The 13,886-nt window shown below is 43.8% G+C and overlaps 1 protein-coding gene across 1 annotated transcript in view; it reads left to right on the plus strand.

Moving 5' to 3' along the window:
- Window positions 1–1,412: 1,412 nt before the first annotated feature.
- LOC311043917 (clathrin heavy chain 1-like) overlaps window positions 1,413–13,886 on the plus strand; it is a 32,364-nt gene continuing 19,890 nt past the window's right edge. The window contains exons 1-10 of the mRNA XM_084055341.1: window positions 1,413–1,540; window positions 8,935–9,053; window positions 9,803–10,004; window positions 10,704–10,904; window positions 11,484–11,636; window positions 11,780–11,914; window positions 12,145–12,287; window positions 12,390–12,624; window positions 13,302–13,424; window positions 13,704–13,849. Coding sequence (XP_083911467.1) covers window positions 9,891–10,004; window positions 10,704–10,904; window positions 11,484–11,636; window positions 11,780–11,914; window positions 12,145–12,287; window positions 12,390–12,624; window positions 13,302–13,424; window positions 13,704–13,849 — 1,250 coding nt within the window. The 5' untranslated portion in view covers window positions 1,413–1,540; window positions 8,935–9,053; window positions 9,803–9,890. The remainder of the gene's footprint in view (window positions 1,541–8,934; window positions 9,054–9,802; window positions 10,005–10,703; window positions 10,905–11,483; window positions 11,637–11,779; window positions 11,915–12,144; window positions 12,288–12,389; window positions 12,625–13,301; window positions 13,425–13,703; window positions 13,850–13,886) is intronic.

The following is a 13,886-nucleotide window of genomic DNA, read 5'->3' on the forward strand; positions in this document are numbered from 1 at the left end:
TCTCTCTCTCTCTCTCTCTCTCTCTCTCTCTCTCTCTCTCTCTCTCTCTCTCTCTCTCTCTCTCTCTCTCTCTCTCTGAGATGTAATGGTTGACAGGTCAAACAGGCTCGGCCTGTTTCTGTTTTCACTCTACACTAATGCTCGCTGCCTGAAAATATCAGATCTACAAGCTCACAACACAGTGTTAAGTTGTGAGCTTGTAGATTTGATTTTATCTCTGAAAGTTTTCCCAGAATACGGATGCTGGGGTTTAAGTGGTTATTATGTGATTCATAAAAAAAAAATCACACCCTGTGTGAAGGAAGCGGTGCCTTTGGGGCGGGGCTTAAGTCATTTCAGTTCGTCCCTATTGGTCGTCTGAGTCCACTTATCAAATTTGTACTTGGTAGCAGCAAACTGGAATAATGGCTGTTTAAAGCCCAGCCAATGGGCAGACAGAGGGGGCGGGGCTTAAGTAATTACAGTTCGTCCCTATTGGTGGTTTTAGTCCATGTACAAAATTTGTACTCCGTAGCATGCTGCGATCTTGAGTTATGGCTGTTTAAAGGCCAGCCAATGAGAGGGGGCGGGGCTTCAGCAATTCATGCTCGTCTCTATTGGTGGTCTAAGTCCACATACCAAATTTGGACTTGGTGGCATGCTGCAAACTGGAGTTATAGCTGTTTAAAATCCTGTGCTCATCCCGTGCTCATACAGGCGGACGGACATAACATACGCTGGGGGTCCCTGGAACCCTGGGGCGGGGCTTCAGCAATTCATGCTCGTCCCTATTGGTGGTCTAAGTCCACATACCAAATGTGGACTTGGTGGCATGCTGCAAACTGGAGTTATAGCTGTTTAAAATCCCGTGCTCATCCCGTGCTCGGACATAACATACGCTGGGGGTCCCTGGACCCCTCTTTGATAACCAGTGGTACGTGTGGGCAATGAGAGGAGAGATGGCATAGGCAGTCTCCACGTCCGTGTGTGTGTGTGTGTGTGTGTGTGTGTGTGTGTGTGTGTGTTTGTGTGTGTGTGTGTGTGTGTGTGTGTGTGTGTGTGTGTGTGTGTGTGTGTGTGTGTGTGTGTGTGTGTGCGCGTGTGTTTGTATGTGTTTCTTCTTTGCCGTGCTCATCCCGGGCTCATACGACGGACGGACGATGGACGGACACGGAGACAAAGTCAAATGTAGAGCGGTTGGCACCGCTAAAAACAACATAGGATTGGCTAATGTTATGAAACCGCCTATGAGTGTGTGTGTGTGTGTGTGTGTGTGTGTGTGTGTGTGTGTGTGTGTGTGTGTGTGTGTGTGTGTGTGTGTGTGTGTGTGTGTGTGTGTGTGTGTGTGTGTGTGTGTGTGTGTGCGTGCGTGCGTACATGCGTGCGAATGGTAGGCGTTGACAGTGTGCATACTCTGCGTGTTTGTGGGACAGGCAGACATTAGGTTCCACTGTTCCAGTCACCCAGGGGACTCAAACATTGATATTTCATGTTCATTTTAAAACAGGTGGAACAACCACCCACCTAGCTGACATCCAACCATGATCAAGAGCAAGTCACTGTAAGTTGATATTGTTATATGTCATAATACGATGCAAATCTTTTCATGTAAAGCAGGTTATATCCAGGTGACAGCTTAGCTGTAACCCTATATTTGATTTACAGTCATGTCCCCCTACTTCAGTCAATGTCTGATACTCGCTGGTCAAATATTGCTCAACTACTAAGTGAAAGTTGCTCAGACAAATTTGCACTTGAGTTAAACTACTAGAGTAAAAAAGAAAGGTGAAAAAAAACAATGTGTTAATGTCCACCACTGCTTATAAGCAAAGGTGAAATAAGTTGTCCACTCAGATAATTTACTTAAAGGTAGACTGTGTACCATTCATTGAGAATGGCCACGTCCCGAGGAATGCTGCAGGGTCCTATAGTGCCCGAGGATATTTTGGAATGCAACAACATGTTGCCGGAAATGGTATTTATTAACGCTAAAATACATGAATAAACACATTTCCGGTGCATGTCTGGTGCCCATGCCATAAGACACATGCAAATAATAAATTGTGTTTATTAGTGATTAGAGAAAGTGTCAAACACACATTCAAGTGGAATGGTTGTGAAAAAATATACCAGCCAAAGACTATCAAAAATATTTTTTGTTTAATTGAAAAGGTTACACAGTATGACTTTAACCGTACCATTATAACAATGTAAAAATGCATTAAAAAATGAAAAGTCCTGCATGAAAAAGTGTTAGCAGCTACATTTATTATTTGCATATCTCTTTTCCAAAATCACAGTTCAAAGTGATTATTGTTATGGGTAAGTGATTTTGTTTGGTTAAAATATGTGTTAAATAATGCGCTCGGCTGGCGCAGTGGTAAAGTCACCGCCCACCACCACAGAGGTTGTGGGTTCGAATCCACCATGGTGGATCCGGCTTTGTGGAGCATCCACGCAAACACAATTGACCCGTGTTCGGGGGAGGCAAGCCGGGCGGGGAGGGTGATATACTCCTACGGGTTGGGGCGGCACCTGTCAGCGGGGAGTGTTGGGTGGGAGGAGTAGGACAAAGGCTCTACATCCTCTTGGTGGGGGCTCCTCACTGGCAGGTGAGTCAGTGGGATACGACAGAAGTGACAACACAAATGTGTGTGGGGAGGAATACATTGGCATAACGACTAAATTGGGGAGAAAAAGGGGTAAAAATAAGTGGCTACTAAAAAAAAAAAAAAAAGTGTTAAATAACGCTATATTCTGATAGCACGCATTGAGTGTTAAACAGAAAATACATTTTCAGGTCAGGATACCAATTTGACCCAATCAGGATAGAGACAGTATACAGATTAAACAAGTGAAATTGGAAGTAATGGCACAAATAAATGAGTAGACAAAATTGGAAATGGAACACTATAATAATGAAGATGATAAATGGGTACTCTCTTCTGATTGGCTGAAATTGTGCAATCCACCTGCACATGTATTTTCTGTTTATTGGAGAGCTGGAGGGGTTCAGAGACTCCTGTTACTGAACTCTATAGCAATGATTATAGAGCTTTAACCTTATAAGAATAAACTTTTTGTTTTAACCAAAAAAGATCACTTACCCCACCATATTTTTTTATTTTTTTGTGATAGGGATTTGTTTGGACATAGACATCCTTTATAACAGTCAAATGTGATATGATAAGTAATTTCCCAAAACGCTCTAATCAATCTCCTCGCAATCTGTATGATGTCCAGTCGGCGACAGAGCCAAATATCAAACCTGCTAGATATCTAGAAACACTCAGGAAGGCATCGCCGAGCACTATTATCGCGGCCAGATCCTCTCGCAGAGCCTTTCTCACACAGCGAGCAACACCTCGGTGATCAAAGCCCGATCTGCATCAGATCGGGGGTTTTGTTGGCGAGCGCCAAAAAAGGTCCCAGACAGCATAATCGGAGCAAACCAGCTCAAAATCGAACCTACCACTGGTTAAGTGTGCAGCGCTTCACTTGATGTTGTCCATTTAGAATTTTGAATGTCAAACACAGACACTGGCATCTAAAAACTGTATTGACAGGAAGATAGCGCAGAGGAGAACATGGTGAAATCAACTGTTACAGTGCAGGTGGGGGAAAAAGGCCCTCATTTTTCGGGGAGCACACGGCCAAACTGAGAGGCAAACTGTAGCCATGGCCGTCGTGGCCGCTGTGAAATTCCTGCCTGTTGTTTAAGTGTCAGAGGTATAAACAACATTCCCGTAAACCAGCCATGTCAAACTGGTGTTTCGCGGGCCGGTTCTGGCCCGCGACGTCGTCAAATCTGGCCTGCGAGGTGATTTGAAAAAACTGCATTTAATACTATACCTCTAATGGGAAAAAAACGAGAGAAAAAAAAAAGGCAGAAAAAAACGCCAGCGCCCAGCAGCTCCTTACTGAGGCTGCCTGGGGGTTGAATACTGGACAAACTTGTTATGTGAGAACAATGAGAACAATTAACTTCCTGTTAAACCTGTTAAAACCCCTTGAACCCGTCCCTATTGTGGGGTGGACATTTGACAAAAATAAATATCTTCACCAAAAATAGCTGATCTACAAGCTCACAATGTGTTGCGTTGCAAACGTATTGTGAGCAAATACATTTGGTGTAGAGGGGAAAAAATAAGTCGACCCCTGGGGGATCGACTTAAGCCCATGTCATAAGACACTTGCAAATGATAAATTGTGTTCATTAGTGATTAGAGAAAGTGTCAAACATACATTCAAGTGGAATGGTTATTGTGAAAATGATACCAGCGAAAGACTATATCAAAAATGACTTTTGTTTAATTGAAAAGGTTACACAATATGACTTTAACCGTACCAATATAACAATGTAAAAATAAGTGATTTTGTTTGGTTAGAGAGGAAAAAAATCACACCTGTGTGAAGGTAGCGGCGCCTTTGATACATTTTGTCATAGATATGTGTTTCAATATTAATATCTAATATATAATATCAATATTAGTTTATACCCCAGTTAATAAGAATACAGAGGACGAACATAAGGATGGACATACACCTGGACACAGACACGGACATACGTACACACAGAGAAATACTAGAGAAACAATATTAAATCTCTGTACATTTATTTCAAGGCTTCCAGTGGCACAAAATAGTGCCATTGGAAGCGAATCACCAAATGCATTCTAAGGTAAGTGGCAAAAACTGATCTGTCATAGCTGATAGAGTGGGTACCTAAAAAATAAACTTAGTGTGTCCGTGTGTATACATCTGGTACCAGAAAGATATGTTACGAGGTTCTGACCAATCAGAACCTCGACGGGCCTGACCAATCAGAACGTTGACGGACCTGACCAATCAGAACCTCGACGGGCCTGACCAATCAGAACGTTGACGGACCTGACCAATCAGAACCTTGGCGGGCCTGACCAATCAGAACGTTGACGGACCTGACCAATCAGAACCTCGACGGGCCTGACCAATCAGAACGTTGACGGACCTGACCAATCAGAACCTTGGCGGGCCTGACCAATCAGAACGTTGACGGACCTGACCAATCAGAACCTTGGCGAGCCTGACCAATCAGAACGTTGACGCAAAAGCCAGGTATAGAGGGCTAATATCCGCTCTATACCTAAAGGTATAGAGCGGCTAGCGCCGCTAAAAATCACACCCTGTGTGAAGGTAGCGGCGCCTTTGATACATTTTGTCATCGATATGTGTTTATAATGTGTTTATAGCCACGTGTCACGTGAAGCTTGACCAATCACTTTGTTGACGTACGCACCTGACCAATCAGAACGTTGACGTACGCACACGGACAAAGTCAGGTATAGAGCGGCTAGCGCCGCTAAAAATCACACCGAGTGTGAAGTGGGCGGTGTGGTCACAGTGGTCATCACAGTGATGGAAGTGATTCACTTAAAAAAAACATAGAAGTGTTTTAAGTCCATACTGCTATTCATAGGGCTGCACATGTGTCATGTGTTTCGCTAGCCAATCACAGTCCTGAATTTGCAAAGTCAGCCAATCACATTACAGCTACTGTAGTGGTGATGACACTATAGCTGTAATGTGATTGGCTGACTTTTCAAAAGTATAGATTTGCATTGACTGTAGAAGGGTTAGCGTTGTAGACTATTGGCCAATCACGGTGCAGGATTGGCCAGTGTCCAAACCTCACTTATAGGGGGCGGTTACACCGCCCCAAAAATAAGTATGGACCCCTGGGGGACCCCAGGCAACTACGTATTTAGGGCATGGATGGCATGTTGAATGGTAGTTTTCCATAAAATGCATAAGAAGCAATCCGTCATTATGCACCATGACACAAGGAATTGACACTATTACTTCTGCTGATTGTAGGAAAATATAATCACAGAGATTCGTTAGGAGAATTAGGACAGAGGGAGACCTCTGAATGTTGTGTGCCCAGGCCGACTCCCAACATGGCCATTGCAGGTGCGCTCTACCAAACAGATTTGGCATAGTGGGTGGTTTTATTCAAATTCTGGCAACACAGGACATGTGTTGCCAGAATTTGCTTGAGAAATAAGCAACCAGGTCTATGAAAACAAGTCCAAAAGAAGTGACTATAATAGGCCACATGAACACTTCAAACTAGAGCTTTCGTGGGGCCTAAATATTTGAGCCTGGCTCGACCCATAATTGACAAATTGGGCCCAGCCCAGCCCGTCACCTGTCGTTTTTCTAAACAAGCTTAATTGCTGCATGCAGCCTTTTATTCTCATGAAATCTTGGTAATTTGTTAAGAACAGGAGTCATTCTACCCTATTCCAACAGTCTATAAAATGATGTGCGTGGATATTAAATTAAACGGGGCTGCCCCTACTAACCGTTTTCAAAATGATATTCGGTTATTCTATGAAATATATTTTTAATTGAGATATTTTGTTTTTATCTCTTTGAGGTGAGGAAGACATGAAGAAAGATTTTCAATCTCAATAGTTTGTCTGAAGGTCCATTCTATGTCATGTTATGGTTTAAACTTTAAGGGGGGCTCTGACTTACGCTGCTGCAGTGACAAGACAGCTGATTGATTTGACCTACTTTAGCCCTGTGCACAGCGCAATGGTGATGTAATTAATTATTTGGGAGCAGGTGTGTAAGATTCCAATATTATAAATATTTTAAATGGCTTTCATATACTCTTCCGGATCTGACTAATATGACAAGTTGCTTATTGTGAACACAATAGGCTACAAATTAATTCATATAAGAATGTATTTGGATTGGATAGCCCAAAGTGGCTTATAATAATCAGACCAGGCAACACTGCAGACAGGGATATAGGAGAGCGTATATCGAATTGGAGATAATGGGTAGCGCAGTCTTCTCTTAAAGATGCAGTGCCATGATTTCTTTTCCGCTTAAAAAATGATGATCAGGTATTATGATTACTAGAAGAGGGTCTAGCCCTTCGGGTGGCCGAGGGTCTAGTCGGGGACCGGCCTACACAGGAACGATGTAAATAGGGAATGAATGCTCCACCCTTTAAATCAAACCCCATTATACCTGTTGTCATAGGACCCGTTTTGGCCATCTGTTTGCCTGTGTCCATTTATGCCCATCTGTGTGTGCATTTATGCCCATATATGGAGCTATCTGTGTCTGTGATATATGGACATCTCTGTATGTGTCTGGGTGTGTCCCTTTTATGCCCGTATATGGAGATCTCTGTGTCTGTCTGTGTCCATTTATGCCCATTATCCTAAAGGAGTTCGCTATAAACAATGTTGTCAGTAATGCCCTTGGCATTATCCACAATGAAAACTTTTACAGCACTGGCTCTCTTTCCTCTAGAGAAGGCTGTGTAGAGTTGGCCATGAGCGAACACAGGTTACGCTTTGTTGCTCTTTTCTTTTTTGTAGCGGGAGAGTTCAGCTTGAGTTTTTTTGGAGAACTTGTTTTTTGTTGGTCTTGTGCTGTTGATTTAGCTTTTCTTATGTTTGTCTCCCCCGTCTGCACCTCATCCAACTCAGATCTTGACTGATCCTTGTTTTCTTCAGTAAAAGCAGCACAGTTAATTAATTCTTCATCACCGATCTCATCAAAAAAACTGTCTCCTCCTCTGTCTGCTCCTCCTGTCTTCCCACCAGATGTTGACTGTTCCATCTGCTCCCCAGGAACACTGTCTCCTCCTCCGTCTGCTCCTCCTGTCTGGCCAGCAGATGTTGACTGTCCCATCTGATCCCCAGCAACAGCCATTTTGCTTTCCATTTCGCTTCCCAATCGAGTTTTGTAATTCTTTGGTTCATTTTTCCTTTTTCCTGCTCCAGTTTTTGTATATAAAGAAGGACTTGAGTCGATGTCTTGAAGGCCTGCTCCTGCAATTCCTTCCGGCTTTCCATGAACTTGCACTGATAATTTAGAAGTACCAAGTTGTTACGAATTATTTCTCCTTCACCGGGGTTTAGCTTTGGTAGCTTTTCTGGAGTACTCATTTTTTTGAGAGCTGCTTATAGACTATATGCAGAGGTCTGTCAAGAGTGCTGGACTTAGCTTAGAAGCCGGCTTATATACTTTCATCTGTCACCTCGGAGTGAGAGGAAGAAAGACTATAGTTTATGCCACACTCAGAGATTTTTTGTTGACTCATCTAGTGTATGTGATGCCTTTTATGAAGTGATGTCACAATGAGTCAGCGCTTGCTCCGGAACAGCCCGATGTCAGTCATCTCCGCATACGGAGATTCCAAACCTTTCGTGCCGGATCCGAAAAACTGTGTATCGGGTCGGGTCGAGGCCTAGCTAAGATCGTAGGCAAAGGTCTGAGCTATCTGTGTGCGAAATTTGGAGTCTGTAGCACCAACCATGTGCTTTCAGGGCTCATCCATGCGATTCGGGCCAATTTGGATTCGGCGTCCATTGGCTTCAATTAGTAGTCAGGACTCCGCATATGGAGATTCCGAACCTTTCGCATTGGCTTCAATTAGTAGTCAGGTCATTATGTATGCGTGGTTGTCAGGTGGGTGGTATTCTATCTGAGTTAGCCACACCCCACAATGTTAAGTGAGTTGTGGTAGGCCGTCCCCTGTTATTGTGATGTCATCAAAACAGGTTATTTCCAATGGGCATTTTGACTCAGAGGCTTTCAGCTTTCAGGAAGAAACCAAAAGTACACAGGGAAGGTAAATTTGCACATTATAACACCTGGAGGTCTGTTGGAGTAATGTTAACTTTATAGACACGTGAAAACCAGAAAAGGCTCAAAACTATGGCACTGCATCTTTAAAGGTAATGGCATCTGGCACGGTGATTGGTTTTATCATTGTAATGCCCAAACCACACCTATGCATAATGTAACGGATAGCGCAGGTGTTTAGCAGGTAAGGGAGGTGTCCCCAGGTGTCAACCTAGAATAGGACCCAAGAGTTAAAGCAGGCAGGACGTAGAACAGGTTCTCAAACTCACAGGTTGTGTTGTCTCTGTCGCCGCCCTGTAGGAACACCTGAACAACAAGGGTTTTGGTGAGGATCTGCCCAGTGTAGAAAATTATCTAGGGGAACACATCTTCCACAGCGAGGTGGATTGGCAACGCACATCACTCACACCGACGACAAGGTACCGTACCACGTTACCATGACAACACAATGCTCTTTTATTCACGAATAGAGTACCAAAGTCCTGATCACTCACGCTACCCTGGGTCACGGAAGTATTTTTTATTTTGGAAAATCCCATAGAGAAATCGCATCATATAAGAACTGTATTACAAACACAAACCCAGTGATTCTGTCAGGTATGTGACTCTGTGTCGTTTATGATATTAAGTTACATTAATAGATTAGTACTTTTTCACCATCAGTGAATATATACAGGTGCATTAAAAAAAAAAAAAAATATATATATATATATATATATATATATATATATATATATATATATATATATATATATATATATATATATATATATATATATATATATATATATATATATATATATTGTGGAAATGTGTGCGTGTGATATAAAAATCATTTTCAAACATACATTTTTCCTCCATGACTTGCAGTAACACATGTTATTATTTTATATATTTCTTAAAGATATTTTGAGGGAAATTTCTGCTTTTATTGATATTACAGTGTAGAGAGACAGGAAATGGGGAGGAAGAGATAGTTGGTGAGTGACATGCAGCAAAGGTCTGCTTGGGCTCCCACCACCAATGTATTCTGTCTAGCTTCTCACCTGTCCCTTCTTGTTGACTCCAATTATTATTCCAGAGGTGCAGGTTCATGGGGGGGGCGGTTACAAAGATAGTCTCTGCACTTAGTTACTTGAGTGTGTATAATGTATATCACTTTCTAAAGTTTGTAGGTGTTGTCAGTGTGTGTGGAAGAGGAGAATATTGTCAACTGTGCCACCAATGTCCTGCAAAACCCAGAACTGGGCTTGAGGATGGCTGTGAGATCAAACCTGGCTGGGGCTGAGGAGTTGTTTGCCAGGTTCAACACCCTGTTTGCCGAAGGATCTTACTCAGAGGCTGCCAAGGTTGCTGCCTCGGCACCCAAGGTATGGTGTCCACATCCCTCCATTCCTATGAATACTCTGTAATGCTACGAGCCGTTCTAAACATGAAACATTTAACTAACACCCCCTGAACCCTATTTAGTTTGTTGGCCGGGGTCCCCGAGGGGTCGATACCTGATCCCCTCCTCTTTCCCTTTACACCAAATCTCTTCGCCAAAAACTACATGCTCACAATCTGCCATTTTCAGTGAATGTCATTTTCTTGAAGCTGTTGTATACTCAGAAGTATAACACTACGAAGCACTGTAGACTAAAAAATGTGTTGTTGTGTCTTCTCCCGGTGAGGTGTGTGCAGGCCACCAGGTAGACCAGTCGACCTCATTGAGCTCTATTCGAATACACCTCTATGATTGACTCGAGATGATAATCAATCACGCAAATTTTAAGCACTATGAAATGTGTTTATATTCCTGGCAGTAAAGTGTTACTGTGAGACTGTGTTTTGTAGTTAGTTGGTTATTTTATAGTGTTTTCTCAATTAAGTCGCACCAGCAAGTATTGTAGCTCTATTGTTTGTTACCGGGAGCTATTCAACAGGTAGCTCTTCCTGGATATCGAGAGGGCGTGGACCGACAGAAAGTCGTAGGTGGAGGATCTCATTGTGTACACTAGGAACAGTGTTTGGGATGCTATCCCCTACATTAAATAATTCCCTTCTCTCGGCTTCAATCGTCCCTCCAGGGTATCCTGCGTACGGCGGAGACAATTCGTAAGTTCAATAGTGTTCCCGCCCAGCCTGGCCAGACCTCTCCTCTGCTGCAGTACTTTGGCATCCTATTGGATCAGGGCCAGCTAAACAAGGTTGAGTCTCTGGAGCTGTGCAAGCCCGTCCTACAGCAGGGACGCAAGCAGCTGGTGGAGAAGTGGCTGAAGGAGGACAAGGTAGGACCGGAGTGGTGGGTAAAACAACAGTGGGGCGGGCAATGATGGCCTTGCGGTTAAGGCGCATAACCACATACAGCGGCCCACTAGTTCGTTTCCAGAGCCCGACGAGTTGAAGGCCTTTGCCACTCCCCGTCTCTCTCTCTCCCTATTTCCTGTCGCACTCGACTGTTCAAATGAAGGCGGAAAATCTCCCCAAAAATATCTTAAACAAAACAACAACACTGGAGCACAGCATGATTCTCAGGAAGGGCTGAACATATAGAATTGTCAGCATGTTAGTGATTGTTATGGAAAAGATTCTATGATATTATTGCTTTTTTCCCCATGACTTGCTGTAACACATGTTGTTATTGTTTTATATATTTCTTAAAGATATTTTTAGGGGAAGTTCTGCATTTATTGATATTAGTGTGTAGAAAGACAGGAAATGGGGAGGAAGAGATAGTCGGGAGTGACATGCAGCAAAGGTCTGCTTGGGCTGGGGAATCGAACCTGGGACTCACTGTCAGTCATCAAAGGCTATAATCTCTCTGTACTCTGTTTAACTGAGTACATGTTATTGTGTCTCTGTGGTAGCTGGAGTGTTCAGAGGAGCTTGGGGACTTGGTCAAAGCTTTTGACACAACCATGGCCCTTAGTGTTTATCTCAGAGCCAACGTCCCCAACAAGGTCATCCAGTGCTTTGTGGAGACTGGCCAGTTCCAGAAGATTGTCCTCTATGCCAAAAAGGTAATAAAAACTGCTCTCAGCACTTCCCGTTTTGGAGTTTTCCCATTTGCCTAGTTATTAGCATTGATGGAAGACTATTGGTTCAGCTTTACTCAGTGCATGTTGTCCATTTAACAGCATGATGTTTACATGGTTTGCTGCAGGTGGGCTACACTCCAGACTGGACGTTTTTGTTGAGGAACGTGATGCGGGTCAGTCCAGAGCAAGGTCTACAATTTGCCCAAATGCTGGTCCAAGGATCTTACTCTGAGGCTAAGGTTGCTGCCTCGGCACCCAAGGTATGGTGTCCCACACATAGACATATAAAGGTGACGCCTCCTCCGGCTCTGAGGCGTCTGTATCTCGGGCGCCATTTTGGAGAAGTCAAGCTTCCTGACTCTTCCTGGCAAGAGTCATGACAGTACTTTTCAAGGGTTTTAGCTTGGTACAAGCTGGTATAATATATGATGGCTGTGTCATTCTTTTTTTTTTCTCATTTAATTTGGGGATTTCAACTGTCTGTTTCCAGGTGAACCCCAGTCGTCTGCCGGTGGTTATAGGTGGTCTGTTGGACGTGGACTGTGCCGAGGACGTCATTAAGAACCTGATCATGGTTGTCAGAGGACAGTTCTCCACTGATGAGCTTGTGGCAGAGGTGGAGAAGAGGAACAGGTATTGAACGACGACGAGCCAATCAATGTGGTTCGCTTTTTCCTGGTCCCGGGAACCTAAAAACGATATAAAAATAATTTAATTCTAAAAATGTTCTCTTAGGTTAAAACTCTTGCTGCCTTGGCTGGAGTCCCGCATCCATGAAGGCTGCGAGGAGCCCGCCACCCACAATGCCCTGGCAAAGATCTACATCAACAGCAACAACACACCCGAGCGCTTCCTGAAGGAGAACCTGTTCTACGACAGTGCTGTCGTGGGACGCTACTGCGAGAAGAGAGACCCCCACCTGGCCTGCATTGCCTATGAGAGGGGCCAGTGTGACCTGGACCTGATCAAGGTGCGTGGCTGAAGTCCTGTGTTTCTCAAACCTTTTTGTGTCAAGGACTCCCAAATTGATATGTATTTGGCCGCGGACCCCCATCTGAAAAAAATATTCTGCCAGGGATCCCCAGAATAGAAGATTTGTGTTTAAAATGCTAAATTATTCAAAATGTTCCAAACATTATTTTTTTTTGCAGATATACAAGCTTGCAGCGCGCTGAGCTTGTATATCTGCTATTTTTTTTAGACAACGTATAATATATGGTTAAAGTGGTGAAATGATGGGGTAGCCTGGCAATGGCCAGACTGATAACGTGGATTCAGTCTCACGTTCCTCCCCGGTATCAGTCTGGACTTCGGCCCATAGGGAGCGAGTATGAGAAATCAGAAAAAGATTTTTATGCTTTTCACTGTTGTACGGACAGCAGTTGAAATGCAGTCACTGATTGGCCCTATCATTTTCTGATTTCTCATACTCGCTCCCTATGGGCTGAAGTCCAGACTGATACCGTGGAGGAACGTGAGAGTGAATCCACGTTATCAGTCTGGCCATTGCCAGGCCACCAGGCTACCCCTGAGAACTACTGGTTTAGATTATCTGACATTATAAAAAGATCTTAATTTTCATGCACTGTATACATAATTCCCATTCCTGGGAACCATCAAGTAGTGGTGTGTTTATTTCTGCTCTAGGTGTGCAATGAGAACTCGCTGTTCAAGAGCGAAGCTCGGTACCTGGTGCGACGGAAAGATCCAGACCTATGGGCAAACGTTCTGGAAGAGAACAACCCCTTCAGAAGACAGCTCATTGATCAGGTCTGTTTTTCTCTGTTCATTTAAGTGCCGTCACTTTAAAGAAACATTACAGGACTGTAGTTACAGGTACACAGGTCTGCTATGGCACACACATGTGCATAACCATCCAGCACTGCTGCAGTGGGCTAGGCATTCTGTTCAGAAATGTGGAGAGAAGTCAAATGGGAGATGGGGTGGGTGAATATACAGTATTGAAATTCCCCAGGAGATGCAGACAGGATACCAAATAGGTTCTTCCCCCTGGGGGCTCTTGACTATCTTTCCTCTGTTCTATCTCAGGTGGTGCAGACAGCCCTGAATGAGACCCAGGACCCAGAGGAGCTGTCTGTGACAATCAAGGCCTTCATGACCACAGACCGGCCCAATGAGCTCATTGAGCTGCTGGAGAAGATTGTACTGGACAACTCTGTCTTCAGCGACCACAGGTGCAGTAGAAGTAGTACTGCAATAGACCACTGGAGT

The sequence above is a fragment of the Gymnoscopelus microlampas genome, assembly GCF_963454915.1.
Source record: "Gymnoscopelus microlampas genome assembly, chromosome: 4".
NCBI lineage: Eukaryota > Metazoa > Chordata > Actinopteri > Myctophiformes > Myctophidae > Gymnoscopelus > Gymnoscopelus microlampas.